The 15,481-nt window shown below is 54.9% G+C and overlaps 1 protein-coding gene across 3 annotated transcripts; it reads left to right on the top strand.

The window, feature by feature from the left end:
* The first annotated feature begins 317 nt into the window (after nt 1-317).
* Tmc6 (transmembrane channel like 6) lies at nt 318-15,088 on the top strand. Of its 3 annotated transcripts, none has more exons than XM_021212516.2 (20): nt 318-498; nt 1,791-1,912; nt 2,028-2,143; nt 2,281-2,376; nt 2,689-2,847; nt 4,459-4,564; nt 4,653-4,749; nt 4,981-5,238; nt 5,855-6,045; nt 6,910-7,054; nt 7,804-7,959; nt 8,214-8,365; nt 8,460-8,639; nt 10,630-10,725; nt 10,888-10,963; nt 11,444-11,577; nt 11,681-11,857; nt 11,963-12,041; nt 13,571-13,638; nt 14,722-15,088. In XM_021212516.2, the coding sequence occupies exons 2-20, from the start codon at nt 1,857-1,859 to the stop codon at nt 14,810-14,812; spliced, it is 2,433 nt and encodes an 810-aa protein (XP_021068175.1). In that variant the 5' UTR covers nt 318-498; nt 1,791-1,856; the 3' UTR covers nt 14,813-15,088. The 3 variants fall into 3 exon arrangements, with proteins under 3 accessions (XP_021068175.1, XP_029402409.1, XP_029402408.1); XM_029546548.1 differs by lacking the exon at nt 318-498 and adding an exon at nt 1,204-1,337; XM_029546549.1 differs by lacking the exon at nt 13,571-13,638 and having other exon boundaries at nt 14,722-14,826.
* The last annotated feature ends 393 nt before the right edge of the window (nt 15,089-15,481 follow it).

The following is a 15,481-nucleotide window of genomic DNA, read 5'->3' as shown; positions in this document are numbered from 1 at the left end:
AGCAGTTTAACCCTAGCTACAGAAACAGACACCACGCCCAGGGCGTAGCGGGCCGTAACTTGTTTGCTCAGCCCAAGATAAAGAACAGTTAACCAGGCTGGGAGGAGGCGATTACTCAATCCGGTAAGTGACCCCGGGACGTGGAAATACCGTCCCCCTTTAGAAACTCAGAGTAACATTAGGGACTCCACCTAGGGGTTGTATACATCCAAATACTGGGACACGCCTACTTTACTCAGACTTGAGGGTGGAGTGCTGGGGTGGAGTCCGAGGCTGGCTTGCACAGGGCACTGTTTTGGATGGGCGGGTCCTGCTGGTAGGCAGGAACGAGTCACGTGACCTTCGGGGCCCGGTGCCACGCGGGCGGGCGGTGAAGCTACCTCCAGATGCCAGTCTGGAAACCATCAAAGGCTACCCTGTGTACCCTTAATTTTTGTGTGTCGACTCTACTGCTGGTGGGGCTGAGACCTCGGTTCCCCGCGGCGGTTGCGCGCACAGGTGAGCCAATCGGGAGAGAGCGGGGCTCCTCTACCCAGAGGGGCGCTGGGACCCGGGTGCAGGGGCGCAGCTGCGGTGTAGGGGCGGTTGCTTTCGCCAGGTAGTTGACAACTTGGGTGCGGGTTTCTGGAAACTGCCGCTCCCGGCCTCTCCCCATCTGGCTCAGGGCGCAGGATGGTGCGCCCCGGAACAGGGCACACCTTGTGCTGGTCCCAGGAGGAACTGAAGACTAGGAACGCAGGCGGATCCGGAGTCCCAGCCCGTAGCCTCTGGAGCACCCAGCCTCCTGTGGAGAAGAGGTGTGGGCCCGCCTGGGGCCTTGAGCCTGAGAAGTACTGTGGCCAGGGAGGGGACCCTGGAACTAAGAGGGCACCACCTCTCCTGGCTGCTTTCCACCCGGGCGGTGTCACCTCCCGCCGGCTCCAGGCTGGCCTCTCCCTGCTGTGCTCCACTGCAGCGCAGGCGGGGGCGTGCCGGGCGCCAGTCCGGGTTGTGTGAGGACTCTTGGCCGTCTGGGGAGCCCCAGAAAACTGCGAGTTCCCTAGGCGAAGGCAGGGAAGACCGGCGAACACGGCGGGGCTTGCCTTCTGGGGGGGCGATCCTGCAGGAGTCAAGTGATTAGCTGCTCTTTCCACCGCACTTTTCCTCAGGGCCCTGGGCCAGGAGAACAATAAGCCCCTAACAACGCTCTGGTTGCAACTGTGCCCGGTGACAGAGCAGGACAAAGGGAACTGTGTCAGCTCAGCTTCTCTCTCCAGCCTTCAGCTGAGTTGGGAATGTAGGGAGTCATTCTCCCGAGGACACGAGGATCTTGAAGCACCCAGACCTGAGTGATGGGGGTGGGTTTCAAGGAGTCCAGTGTGTGGACGCTGCCTCCGGTGCTGGGGGTAGGACTTTGTGGCTGCCTGACCGCACTTCCTGCTGGAGAAAGCACATTGGGGTCATAGGGCGGGCACAGGGAAGTCCTCGGAGTCTCTCAGCTGCTGCTCTAAAAAGGATGAAGCTCTAGGGCCCCCCGCCTGGGAACAGACCAGAAACCGGTAGTGTTCACAGGCCTCTTTTGTCCCCCAGTACTAGCGACATCTAGGAAACCAATGGGGAGCCGCGGCCTCGCCCTTCCGTCCTGTTTTCTTCACTCCCCCACAGCCGGTCATGGTGGGAATGTTATTTGGGCCCACTCGTTTTAACTGTGTGTTTAGCTGTGGACGGGGGACAGGGTGGGGATTCCTGTAGTGTGTGTCTGTGCCTGAAGTATGGGCCCCAAGCATTGAAAGCTGGCTTTGTCTCAACAGATGGGCTGTATGGGGTTCCACAGGCTGCGTCCAGTCTCTGAGCTCCCCTAGGTCTGCAGCATAGCCATGGCTCAGCCACTGGCTTTAGCCCTGGATGTCCCGGAGACCATGGGAGATGAAGGGTAAGTGCCCTGGTGCCGTCTGCAGTGTATTTGTGTTACCCCTCTGGTGTACCCTTCTGCAAGTGGGCGGGGCCCTGAGCAGGGATTCCCACACTCACTCCTCCCTCCCTCGTAGCCTGGAGCCCAGCCCCTATGAAGAAAGTGAAGTTCATGACTCCTTCCACCAGCTCATTCAAGAGCAGAGCCTTCGGGTGGCAGAGGAGGGGCTGGAACTACTGCCCTTGGGTCCAGGTAAGCCCATGCCTGCCCTCTGACCTGGTGTGGGCAGGACCTGGGAATGTCTGCTGTCCTGTGTTACAGGAGTAGAGTGGGTGGGGTAGGCTGGGTAGAACCGCTGAAGCACAGCGTCTTGTCCTTGTCCTCCCCAGGCAGAGGCGAGCAGACCCTGCCAGGGCTTGAAGGTGCTCCTGCCCATAGCTTGGCCACTCTCCGCATCTTGGCCAGCATGCCCAGCCGTACCATTGGTGAGCCGGGTCCTTTGCCCTTGTGCTGGCCTTACCCCAGCTGGGGTCTGTGAACCCAGAGTCAGTTCTTCTGGGCTCCCAGCTTTCTTGTTGCTGTAGCCTGAAGCTCAGCATAGTCCTGGGTCATTACTGGATTCTAAACATGACCACTTGCCACAGCGGGGGAGGTGGGGGTGGGGAGGGTGGGGCAGAAAATAGGCTCTGGGTTTCTGGTAAAGGGATTTCCCTCAGGCCTGGTGCTGAGAACTTTCCAGAAGAGCGTGAGGCTAGTCCTGTTCCTCCTCTCTAATACCCTGCCACCCGGTTTCCAAGGTCGCAGCCGTGGGGCCATCATCTCCCAATACTACAACCGCACAGTGAGGCTTCGGCGCAGGAGCAGCCGGCCCTTGCTGGGGAATGTGGTGCCTTCTGCCCGGCCCAGCCTTCGCCTGTATGACCTAGAGCTGGACCCCACAATCCTGGAGGAGGATGGTGAGTTGAGTCACCCAGCCTGCTGGCTGGGCAGGAGCCGGAACACAACGGGGTCAGCGAGCCCCTTTCTACCGCTGCCCGAGGGCTGCTTCTGCGTACCAGACGAGCGGCCGAGGTCTTCTCCAGGGCTGGTGTTTAAACCCCACTCACCACCACCAAAGCTATCACTGAGTGCTGGGGAGGCTTCCAGCAGGCAGTGGTGGTCAGGATCTCCAGTCATAGCTCTTAGCTTACTTCTTGCTGGGTAAACAGGAGCTGAGTAAACGGGTGAGCAGGAGCCTGAAGGTCAGACACAAGCCCAACTGGAGAAGACTCCAGGAGGGTGGGCTGGGAGCAGCCCAGCCCAGGGCTCCTGGGAGGCTTCCTGGAGAAGGTGACTAGAGTGGAGGAGGCAGGTGCCAAGGCCCACAGGCTGGAACAAACCTGGTTTCGTTCAGAGCCAACGTGGAGAGGCTTGGGGGAGGAGGCAAGCCCACGGCTACTGACAGTGGGACAGTGGGAGCTGAGGAGCTTGCAGTGTCGTGGGCTCTACACCTGGCTGGGTCCCACCTTCCCGAAGGCCTGCTCTCCCTGGCTTCTTTCTCCTTTCCTCTCCTCGTCTTCCCTCTCTGGATGTGAACTATGAGCATTAGGCAAACACTCTTCCATTGGTCTGTGTCTTCAGGCTCTTGGTGACTGAAGACAGGGCCAAGGCCTGCTGGGGTTGGCTTTGAACTCTGGTCCTTTTGCCTCTGCAGATGACTTATCTGTAAAGTTGGAGTTACAAAATTCCCTCCATGGGGTGGATACAAAGATGAGGGCTGCATCTCCTTATATTGTGGGGCCCGGAAGTGTGGTAAACCTCTCTTCTTGTTGCTGTGGTACAGTTCTGCCCAAAGCAGCATATGAGGCACAGGGTTTACTCAGGCTCACATTCAAACTACAGCCCAATGTGTCCAGGTTGTCAGGGTGACGGGCTTCGAGCAGCTGAGCATGAGTCCCGTTGTCGTGAATGAATGAACACTGGGGCTCTGCTCACCTCCACTTTATATCATGCAGGATCCCCTGTCCAGTGTTATGGCAGGTCTTAACACACTGATTAAAATCATCAACATAACCCCTCACCGGCCAGGGACCCATCTTCTGGTGACTCTAAAGTCTGTCAACTTGGCACTCCTAACATCACAGCGGCCATGAGGAGGCAGTTCTGACCCCTGCCCATTCCCTTGCCGCTTTGTGCATCTCTCCTGACAGGCTTGGAACCTCTAAGATGGGGGAGAACACCACTGGCCCCTGAAAGTCTTTCTGCTGAGTCTCAGGGTACCTGAGAAGTGGGGTGTGGGTGGGTGGCAGCCCGCCCTCTCCACTCTACAAGGAAGAGATCATTGCTGGGAAGTACTCCCCCCCCCCCCCCCCAGGCCTCAAGGATGTCGGGTTGTGGTGAAGACAGGAGAATGGGCTCCTGAGAGGAAGATGTTTGAGAGAGAGGATGGTCTGGACTGTTGCCTGCGTCAAAGGGCAGCCATCTGCGTGGTCTCAGGGGCTTGTGCTGGGCTGGAAGCTGTCCAGGGCCCTGGTCAGTATGCAGCGGGAAGGATGCTGGGCACTGAGGGATCTTTTTCCTCGGGGCAGAGAAGCGGAGCCTCTTAGTGAAGGAGCTTCGGGGTCTGTCGGCGGCCCAGAGGGACCACATGGTGCGGAACATGCCCTTGAGTCTCGGTGAGAAGCGCTGTCTGAGGTGAGTGCCCCAAGGCCTCTGCCGGCCTGCCTGAACATCCCTCTGTGGTTTAGGCATTTATGGTCTAGGCATCGTCTCTGTTCCCCAGAGAGAAAAGTTGGAGCCCAAAGGGAAAGCGGCGGAATCTGCAGGGTCGAAGTGGGGCCTTCTCCTGCTGTAGCCGGCTGAGATACTCCTGCATGCTGGTATGAGCTCTGAGCTCTGAGGTCACCTGCTGTGGATGTGGGTGGCTGGGGTTGAGGACACCCTACCCGACTGCTGTCCTGTCAAGGGACTTCTAACCGCAGCTTTTTCCAGGGGCCGTGTGTGTGTGTGTGTGTGTGTGTGTGTGTGTGTGTGTGTGCGCGCGCGCGCGCGCGCGTGAGACCTGTCCTGGCGTCCCAGCCCTCAGGGCTGTCCTCTGTCTGTTCCTCCAGGCTCTTCACAGTCTGGGGCTGGCACTGCTCGCAGGCCTGTATGCTGCCAGGCCGTGGCACTATGCTCTGAAGCAGATCGGTGGCCAGTTTGGCTCCAGCGTCCTCTCCTACTTTCTCTTCCTCAAGACCCTGTTGGCCTTCAACGCGCTGATGTTGCTGCCTTTGCTGGCCTTCCTCGTGGGTGTACAGGCTGCCTTTCCGCCTGACCCAGCAGGCCCTGTGCCTGCCTTCTCTGGTCTGGAACTCCTCACAGGCGGGGTGAGGCCTTCAGCTCCTGCCTTGGCCAAGAACTGGTGCCAGGCTTGTCCCAGCTCTCCTGGTGGGGCTCTTGCCTGTTCCCAGATGTCTCTATGGGTGGCTTTCTTTCTTTCTTTCTTTCTTTCTTTCTTTCTTTCTTTCTTTCTTTCTTTCTTTCTTTCTTTTTTTTTTTTGGTTTTTCGAGACAGGGTTTCTCTGTGTAGCCCTGGCTGTCCTNGAACTCACTTTGTAGACCAGGCTGGCCTTGAACTCAGAAATCTGCCTGCCTCTGCCTCCCGAGTGCTGGGATTAAAGGTGTGCGCCACCACGCCCAGCTTATGGGTGGCTTTCTCTTCTTCTGGAGGCCCAAGAATGGGCTAGGGCAGTGGTTCTCAACCTGTGGGTCCCAACAACCGATTTGGGGTCCGAATATAGTATCCTATGTATCAGATAGTTACATCATGGTTGATAATGGTAGCAAAATTACAGTTATGAAGTCACAATGAAATAATCTTATGGCTGGGGATAGCCACAACATGAGGAGCTGTATTAAAGGGTGACAGCGTTACAAAGGTCAAGAACCCCTGGGCTAGGGGAAGGGAGGGAGGGTATCTGACTGAGCTTGGCCTCCTGACAGGGCCGGTTCACACACACTGTGATGTACTACGGCTACTACAGTAACACCACACTGAGCCCGTCATGTGACGCCCCTCGGGAAGGTGGCCAGTGCAGTTCCAGGCTGGGCAGCCTGCCCTATAACATGCCGCTGGCCTACCTCTTCACAATGGGGGCCGCCTTCTTCCTTACCTGCATCGTTCTGGTATACAGGTATACCTTAACCACGTAGTCCTCACTCTGAACAACACCCATGGGTCCTACATTGTCTATCCAGCTCTTCCACCCATCCCCTTATCCGTTCTCCCATGTCTGCCTACCCATGTTCCTATTGAGACATCCATCTACCCACTCATCCACTTACCCACCCAACCCCCCCTTTTTTGTTGTTTTTGTTTTTCGAGACAGGGTTTTTCTGTGTAGCCCTGGCTGTCCTGGAACTCACTCTGTAGACCAGGCTAGCCTCGAACTCAGAAATCCGCCTGCCTCTGCCTCCCGAGTGCTGGGATTAAAGGTGTGTACCACCACACCCGGCTTATCCACCCATCTCTTTATCCTGGTTAAGTCTTATGTGCATACACCTATTGATTCTTCCTCCCACACCCATCCATCCATCCATCCATCCGTCCATCTACCTGCCTGTCTACTTGTCTACCCACTACCCATGTAGCCATTCCTATATCCCCTACTTGTGCTTTCTTCTGTCAGTCCATCCATCCATTTGTTCATCCACCCATCTACCCACCTACCTTCCTGCCAAACCATATTTCCCATCTATTCACCCATCCATCCATCCATCCATCCGTCCATCTACCTGCCTGTCTACTTGTCTACCCACTACCCATGTAGCCATTCCTATATCCCCTACTTGTGCTTTCTTCTGTCAGTCCATCCATCCATTTGTTCATCCACCCATCTACCCACCTACCTTCCTGCCAAACCATATTTCCCATCTATTCACCCATCCATCCATCCATCCATCATTCACTTATCCATCCATCCATCCATCTACCTACTCATCACCTGTCTGTCTACCCATCCTCCCATCGTTCACTGATTGTCTCTGCTGCTCTCTAGCATGTCCCATTCCTTTGGGGAGAGCTACCGGGTTGGCAGTACCAAGGGTATCCATGCCCTCACCGTCTTCTGCTCCTGGGACTACAAGGTGACACAGAAGAGGGCTTCCCGTGTCCAGCAGGACAGCATCTGCACTCAGCTGAAGGTAAGCAGCTACCAGTCCCATGCATGCCGCCCAGTTTCTGCAGACCTTATCCTCTTAGGAGCAAGTAGCCAGATCCGCGTGGAAGCGGTGTATGACTGTGAGCTGGCCTTGAGGTTCTGGGCTGTGGTGGCCTTTTCCTAACAGTGACCAGAAGGTCTGATGTTCCCGCACCTTACTTCAGTTGGTGCCTCGGTGGCATTAGCCCTGAGCTCCAGTCATATGAAGGTGCCGGAGTTACTGGAACTGCTCCAGTGTGTTGAGACTTGGGCCAGGAGGAGGAGGAGCTGGGTCTGCCCAGGGTCCCCTTTCTGGGGGGACTTTGCCTCCTACCCTCGTCCTATCAGCTGGGGACAGCTCCCTTTATAGTACTAGTGACTACAGTGGCCAGGGGCTAAGGACTGAAGGGGAAATGGAGGCACAGCGGTCAGATCCTCTGTTCAAGAATACAGGGGCCACTCTGGGGTTTCATGAGAGTTCTTCTTGGAGACAGGTGTCCACTCCCCAGGGGCTCTGGTTGGCTAGGGGCGGCTCATGTCCATAGAAGGGGACAAGGGGCTCAGGCCAGGCACTAGGCTTCCTAAAGACAAGGCTGTGGTGAAGGGTTGAGGAGGGACAGGCCTCAAGGTGGTGGCCATCCTGGAATCGCTGTGTCCTTGATGTGTGGCCTGAGCCTCTTTAGGGAAGGGAGGGGCTGGGGCAGCCTGCTTGTGTGTCAGGCTGTCCAGTGACAGACACACTACCACCTACAGGAGCTGTTGGCTGAATGGCAACTTCGAAAGCGCCCTCAAAGTGTGTGCGGGCAGCTGAGGCAGGTCATCGTTCTAGGTCTGGGGTGGCTGCTGTGTCTGGGCTCCACAATGGGCTGCACGGTGGCTGTCCTCACCTTCTCAGAGGTAATGATTCAGGTAAGGCAAGGGACAGAACTCCTGAGATCCCATAACCCCATCAGGCCTAGGCCACCACCCCCGACTCCCCATGGTTCTAATGCTCTCCCTTGCTTCCTATGTGTCTGGAACCCAGGCCTGGAGCAAGTTGTGTGTCTTGGGAGAGGGAATTGCCCCCGTTTTCCAACCAGACCCTTCCCAGTAGTACCTGCTCCCCACAGGGTGGCATGTCCTTGTGGGTGGTGCATCTAAAGGAACCCTCTCTCTTCTCATAGAGACCTGCTTCTGGTGGCCAGGGGGTGGAGATGTTGGCCCTGCCCCTGGTGGTCAGTATCCTTAACCTGGGTGCCTCCTACCTGTTCCGTGGTCTAGCCACTCTGGAGCGACATGACTCCCCTGTGTTGGAGGTATACATGGCCATCTGCAGGTGTGTGGCTGGGAGCATGGGCTGCTGGGTAGGGCTCCTCGGAGTGTCTGTTGTCCGGCGTCCTCCTTAGCCTACAACCCCTCCACCTGCACAGGAACCTCATCCTGAAGATGGCTGTCCTGGGTGTGCTCTGCTATCACTGGCTGGGCCGCAGGGTGGCCATCCTGCAGGGTCAGTGCTGGGAGGACTTTGTGGGCCAGGAGCTGTACCGCTTCATGGTTGTGGATTTCATCTTCATGCTCTTGGACTCCCTTTTCGGAGAGTTGGTGTGGAGGTGAGGATGGAGCCCCTCCCCCCCTCATCCTCTGGGCTCAGGGTACCAGCCTGTGAAAGGTTCTCAGACAAGGAGGATGGTGGGAGGCAGGATGTGGGGTAATTTCAGGTGGAAAGGAAAATGGGGTTTCAGTGTTGCTCATAGACAGAGGAAGAGAGAGGAGTCATCATCTTTAAAGTGTTCTGGGGTTGGGGCTCAGCTTCTGGCTTTCTGAGCAGTCATTGACTCCTTCTGTTTCCTTTGAGAGGACATGGAGTTAATGATAGTTGAAAAGTAAGACATTGTTTTTCAACACTTTTTCATTTTGGTTTTCCGAGACAGGGTCTTTCCTGTGTAGTCCTGGTTGTCCTGAATTCACTCTGTACACCAGGCTGGCCTTGAACTCATCTGCTTCTGCCTCCTGAGTGTTTGGATTAAAGGGTGCGCCACCACACCTGGCTTCAAACTTTTCTTAGACTTTTTTTTTTATCATGGTGGTGTGTGTGTGTGTGTATGTGTGGTGTGTATGTGGGTGTGTGGTGTGTGGAGTGTGTGTGGTGTGGTGTGTGTGTGTGTGTGTGTGTGTGTATATGTGTGGTGTGTGTGTGTGTGGTGTATGTGGGTGTGTGGTGTATGTGGGTGTGTGGTGTGTGGAGTGTGTGTGGTGTGTGGTGTGTGTGTGTAGGTCAGTTCTTTCTTAACACGTGGGTCCTGAGGATTTAACTCAGGTCATTAGGTTGGGTACATTTATCTGCAGAGCCATCTTACCAAGCCTTTTCTGCCCATTTGAGGTAAATCTTGAGAAGTCACCCAACCTTACCTCAGACTTCTCCTACTTCATCCTTCTGCAAAGATTACAGACCTATGCCTATGCCACCTGACCTGGAAGTCCTTGTTTTTTGTCTTGTTTTGAGACAAGGTCCCAGCTGACCTGGAACTCCCTACACAGACCAAACTGGCCTTGAACTCTGAGATCTGCCTGCCTTTGCCTCTGAGTGCTGAGATTAAAGGCGTGAGCCACCATGCCCTGTCACCTCTTGCTTTCTTGACACACGGTCTCACACTGTAGTATAGGTTGGCCTTGGCCTCCTGAGTGCTGCTTGGTCTTTGTCCGGACTGCCCTGGAGCTCACTGTGCAGTCCTGGCTTGCCTTATTCTTGGAACCCTCCTGCCTCAGCTTCCAGAGTGCTGGTGTTTCAGACATGCACCGCCTTGCCCATTCCATTTTTATTTATATTCTCATTCGTGTTCTTGTCATGTATGTGTGTGTATATCTGTGTGTGTGTGTGTGTGTGTGTGTGTGTGTGTTGGTGGTGGTGGAGGCTGTGAGAGGGAGTCAGATGTCTCTCCCCAGCCACAGCTGCTGTTACAGGCAGTTTTGAGCTACCTTATGTGGGTGCTGGGAACTGAATTCAGGTCCTTTGGAGGAATAGCAGGTACTCTTAATATATCGGGCAGTGGTGGCGTATGACTTTAATCCCAGCACTTAGGAGGCATAGGCAGGCAGATTTCTGAGTTCAAGGCCAGCCTGGTCTACAGAGTGAGTTCCAGGACAGCCAGGGATATACAGAGAAACCCTGTCTCGAAAAAAAAAAAACAAAACCAAAACTAAAACAAAACAAAAAACCAAAACTAAACAAACAAAAATTTAATTTATGTGTACTGCCATTTTGCCTGTATGTATGTCTGTGAGAGAGTGTCAGATCTTGAAGTTGTAGACAGCTGTGAGCCGCCATGAGGGTGCTGGGAATTGAACCTAGGACCTCTGGAAGGGCAGCAGTGCTCTCAATCGCTGAGCCATCTCTCCAGCCCCACAGTACAACTCTTAATGCTGTGTGCTGAGACTGGTGTCTCGCTTTGGGGAGAGGCTCAGTCGGGGTTTCTGCAGTGACAGCCCCCAGGTCCTGAGTGGCCACATCTCTCCTGACATTTGTTGGGTGCTAGGTGGCTCTGCCTGGTGCTCTGGGGATGAGAGTCTCCCTGCTCATCTCTCAGGGGCTCCTCTGTCCAGGCTCATCTCAGAGAAGAAGCTCAGGACGGGGCAGAAGCCTGAGTTTGACATTGCCAGGAATGTGCTGGACCTGATTTATGGACAGACACTGACCTGGTGAGGGTCTCCCACCTGCTTCCCGCTGGCTGTCAGCCAGTGCCTGCCTGCCTTCCTTCCTTCCTTCCCAGGGCCGTGGCAGCCTGCCTTTGGTTCTGGGTGGGCAGAGGGCAGAGGGTGGGTGGGAGGGTGCTCACCAGCCCTGCCTGCCGCCCTCCCCAGGCTGGGCGTCTTGTTCTCACCACTCCTGCCTGCAGTACAGATTGTCCGGCTGCTCCTCCTTTTCCACATCAAGAAGGTAACATGGGCTTGGCGATAGCTGGCACTTTTAATTCCAGCAGTTGGGTTCTGTCCTGAGTTCTGGCTTGGGGCCTGGCTACAGGCCAGCTTTTTGGCTTTCTCTTTGTGCTGTATTGTTGCTGTAACCAAGTACCTGACAAATGGAGCCTAAGCAGGGGGGGGGGGGGGGGCACTGCAGTGGGAGCCCGAGGCAGCTGGTCACGTGGCATCCTTGGTCGGGAAGCAGAGATGGAGGCTGGTGTCAGCTTGCTTTCTCATTTTGTATGCAGTCAAGGACCCCAGCTGGTGGGGTGGTGCTCCCAGCATTCAGGGTGGGTCTTCTCCTCTTCAGTTAAGTGAATCTAGAAATGCTCTCAGGGATGCCCAAAGGTGGGTAAGCAGTAATAATCACACTTATAGGACCAGGGTGGGGGGATGGAGTTTGGCGGGCAGGGCGTGGTGGCCTTGGCAGAATGCAAATCCTAGCCTTTGTCCCCAGGCCAGCCTGATGGCCAACTGCCAGGCACCACGCCGACCCTGGCTGGCCTCTCACATGAGCACTGTCTTCCTCACCTTGCTCTGTTTCCCGTCGTTCCTGGGCGCGGCTGTTTTCCTCTGTTATGTTGTCTGGCAGTGAGTGGAAGCCTGTTCTTTGGCTTGGGGGGGGGGGGCGATACAGGAAATGTTTTGTACTAGCTGAGAGTGGGACTCAGGGCCTGGTCCCCCACTTCTCCAGGGTGAGGCCCTCGAGCACTTGTGGCCCTTTCCGGACTCTGAACACCATGTATGAAGCAGGCACGGTCTGGGTGCGTCGCCTGGAGCAGGCAGGCGCTGGGGCCTCCTGGCTGCCCTGGCTGTACCACTTCCTGGTGGAGAACACTTTCTTCCTCTTCCTGGCTTCAGCCCTGCTGCTGTGAGTTCTAAGGTGGGGGTGGCGGTGAGAGGCTAGCCTGTGCTAGTGTCCCGTGTTGTCCTGACCCTGTCACCAGCCTACAGCCTGAGCCCTCCATCTCCTCAGGGCTGTCATCTACCTCAATATCCAGGTAGTGAAAGGACAACGGAAGGTCATCTGCCTGCTCAAGGAGCAGATCCGGAACGTAAGTGCCAGCCCGCCTGTGCACCCAGCTTGTGGGGTTCCCCTCGGCACACCTGTGTTTGCTCTGTTTTTGGGGGAGGAGTTTTACTCTGTAGCCCAGGCAGTCATGTCAGCTTTCTTATCCATATCTTCTTCCTTCTGTACTGCTGGGTGGCACACCTAGGGCCTCCTGTGTGCCGGCTGATTTTTTTAAAAAATTTTTTTTTCTCCTTGGTCCAGCCCAAAGATTGATTTATTTATTATATGTAAGTACCCTGTCTTCAGACACACCAGAAGAGGGCATCAGATCCCATTACAGATGGTTGTGAGCCACCATGTGGAATTGAGCTCAGAACCTCTGGAAGAGCAATCAGTGCTCTTAACCACTGAGCCATCTCTCCATCCCCCCTTTTTTTTAATTTAAAATTTTTTTTTATTTTCAATTATTATTATTATTTTTTTTTTGGTTTTTCGAGACAGGGTTTCTTTGTATAGCTAACTCAGAAATCCGCCTGCCTCTGCTTCCCAAGTGCTGGGATTAAAGGCATGCACCACCATGCCCGGTTTATTTTCAATTTTTTAATTTAGTGATTGTGTGTGGAGTTGGTTCTTCCACTTCTTTGTGGGTTCTGGGGATCCATCTGATAGGCATCTTGGGTTTTTGACAGGGCCTTACTTTGTAGCTCAGGCTGACCTTAATCTCAGTGATCCCCCTGCCTCGGCTGTTTGAGTACTGGGATTAGTGTGGAACTCTTGTGTGTGACAGGGATTAGGCAGAAAGCAAGCATGAAGCAGCCAGGCCTTGGGACGGAGTGAGCACGGAACCTGCTGTCTGGGTTAGGAGTCGGGAGCAGTGTGGGCACAAATGTTACTGTAAGGGGCTGGGTCTCTCTGGGGCTGTGGATATACACAGGCTGGGGTCAGGACTAAAAAACATTTTTCTTAAGGAGACAGTATAAGCAAGATGTGGTGTATATCTATAATCCCAGCAATTGAGGGCTGGTTCAGGGCCATCCAGTTACATAATGAGACCAGCCTGGGCGTCAGGAGAGCCGTTCTCCAGAGTGGGTGTAAGAGAAGGGGGACAGGCTTGTCTAGGGCAGAGGCAGGGCCATTTTGAAGTTGCACTGGGCTGGCTCCTAGGCCTTCACAGTTAGGCTTCCATTTTCACCCTGTTTACTTGGCTTAGATCCATACGCATGCCCGCTCCTAGGCTTAGATCCTTACGCATGCCCACTCCTAGGCTTAGATCCATACGCATGCCCACTCCTAGGCTTAGATCCATACGCGTGCCCACTCCTGAGTTCCTCCTTTTTACCTTTTTCATTTTTGAGACATAGCCTTACCATGTAGCCTTAGCTAGCCTAAAGTTTTCTATGGAGATGGGGCAACGTTCAGAGATCTGCCTGCCTTTGCCTCCTGCACTGGGACCAGGTGTGGGCCACCACGCCCAGGTCCTCCTTTGACTGCCTGGTTCTTGTGATGATGGAACAGGCCAGCTCTGGGGTGGAGGGCCGGGTCTTTCTCACGCCTGTGTTCTGGCCACTCTAGGAAGGAGAGGACAAGATCTTCCTGATCAACAAGCTTCACTCTGTTTACGAGGAGGAGGGAAGGAGCAGGTGACAGCCTGTGGAGCGTGTGAGCTGGTTGGGGAGGAAGGAGGGCGGGCTCCAGGGGTCAGCTCCTGGCTTGCCCCATCCTCTGCCTTCAGAGTCCCTGTTACCTCAGTTAAGACTGGCATAGCAGGGACTTGTGTCATGAAGACACCCTTGGGGATGAAGGCCACGTTCAGGCCCCACTGAGGCTTTATTTTTTAATTTAAACATAGAAAAAAATTATGCTGGATCTCTGTGAGTTTGAGGCCAGTCTAATCTATAAAAGTGAGGGCAGTTATACAGAGAAACCCTGTATGGAAAAAGAAAAAAGAAAAAAAAAGTATGTGTATGGGTAGTTTTTGCTTGCATGTATGTTTGTGTGCCACGTGTGTCCATGAAGGTCAGACATAAGCTGCCATGGAGGTGCTGTGAAGTGAACCCGGGTTTGTGGAAGAACACCAGGTGCCACCTCTCCATTCTCACTGACTAGTTTTATAGTGACCTTGAGAACAGAAGAATTTCTCCCTGCCGAGTGGAGCACAGACACCATGGCACCCTGCACACCTGAGGTCCCCCCACCCTCCAGCAAGCTCAGGCCATGTCTGCAGGTCCCCAGCTGCAGCCATGAGGGCTCCTCACACTGAAGGCATCTCAGAACATCCAGTCATCCTGGGCCTTGGGCTTCCTTGCAGGGGAACCCAAGGTCAGACACAGCCCTGCCCTTGTGCCTTGTGGAGACTGGCGTTTCCCTCCCTTAGCGAGGCGGGGCAATGGCGGTGGTCTTTGTTCCTCTGGTCCTCACAGCTGGCATCTGTGCTGTGTTCCTTGAGCCCCTGTATTGACATCATGTCTTCTCAGAGGGGCCTGTTACTGCAAGCTGCTCCCCACAGGCTGCTTATAGTCCAAAGCTTTGGACTACAGAGGGGCCAGTCACGTGGCTCCGCAGCTCTGGCAAGCAAGTTCCTGGAACGTGCCTTGGTGTCTTCACTGCTGTGTGGGAGGCCTGGTGTGGATTCTCTGGGCCTCGGAGCATCCACTGAGCCACCCTTCATGCAGGTTAGAGGTGTTTTCATGTTGTTGGATCATCCTGATTTCTGTTTCTGGCAGGCCTGGCAGAACCCAGGATGCTACTGAACCACCTGCCTGGCACGAGGATGGAGGGGACCAGAAGGAACCCTGTACCCCCGGGTCACCATGATCCTGCAGGCAGAAACTTGGATCTGAGATCCCCTCAGGACGTGGCAGTAGAGTGACTTCCCATGAATTCCAGTTGGCATGGAGCAAGGATGTGGGACCCCTTCCCCTGGCCTTTTTTTCTTTTAGGCAGGGTGTATGTACATAGCCCTGGGTGTCCTGGCACTCTATAGACCTGGCTAACCGTGAAGTCAGATCCACCTGCTTCTCCCTTCCAAGTGCTGGAACCAGAGGTGTGCACCCCCTTTAAAGTCCTGATTAAATGGGTTTTGCAACATGAGTTTGTGCTCCAGGATGAGTTTGGAACCTGCACCTGCCCTGTGCTTGTTGCTTGGGACTCACTAGGCCTTCCATGGGAAGCTCAGGGCTTGGGTTAAGTGAAGGTTGCCATCTACTGGTAGAGAGGAAGTGGCCACGTTCTCCTGGGCAGGATGGAAAGGTCTGTGCTTGGGAGTGGGACCAATCAGTGATGATGTCATGTGGACAAAAGAGGAGTGCAGATTCAGGGGAGGGCTCATGAGGAGAAGCTCCTCAGAAGAGGGACCGCCAGCATCCTGTCTAGGTGAACCTTTTGGTGAGCTGCCCTGGGTGGGCTGAGCCTAGGCTTGCAGGCCTCCAGGTCTGGGTGGCCTTCGCTAGCTGCATCTGCTGGGGCATTACCTGGTTGGGTGGG

Source organism: Mus pahari, chromosome 14 (assembly GCF_900095145.1).
Source record: "Mus pahari chromosome 14, PAHARI_EIJ_v1.1, whole genome shotgun sequence".
NCBI lineage: Eukaryota > Metazoa > Chordata > Mammalia > Rodentia > Muridae > Mus > Mus pahari.
The sequence above is the reverse complement of the archived record's forward strand: the minus strand, read 5'-3'. Positions and strand labels throughout refer to the sequence as shown.

Excerpts from the sequence above, each read along its gene's own strand:
- Tmc6 (XM_021212516.2), top strand. The coding sequence starts at position 1,857 with ATGGCTCAGCCACTGGCTTTAGCCCTGGATGTCCCGGAGACCATGGGA. Across the intron at positions 11,578-11,680 it reads CTCTGTTATGTTGTCTGGCA|GGTGAGGCCCTCGAGCACTT; the intron begins GTGAGTGGAAGC and ends CCACTTCTCCAG. Across the intron at positions 12,042-13,570 it reads TCAAGGAGCAGATCCGGAAC|GAAGGAGAGGACAAGATCTT; the intron begins GTAAGTGCCAGC and ends TGGCCACTCTAG.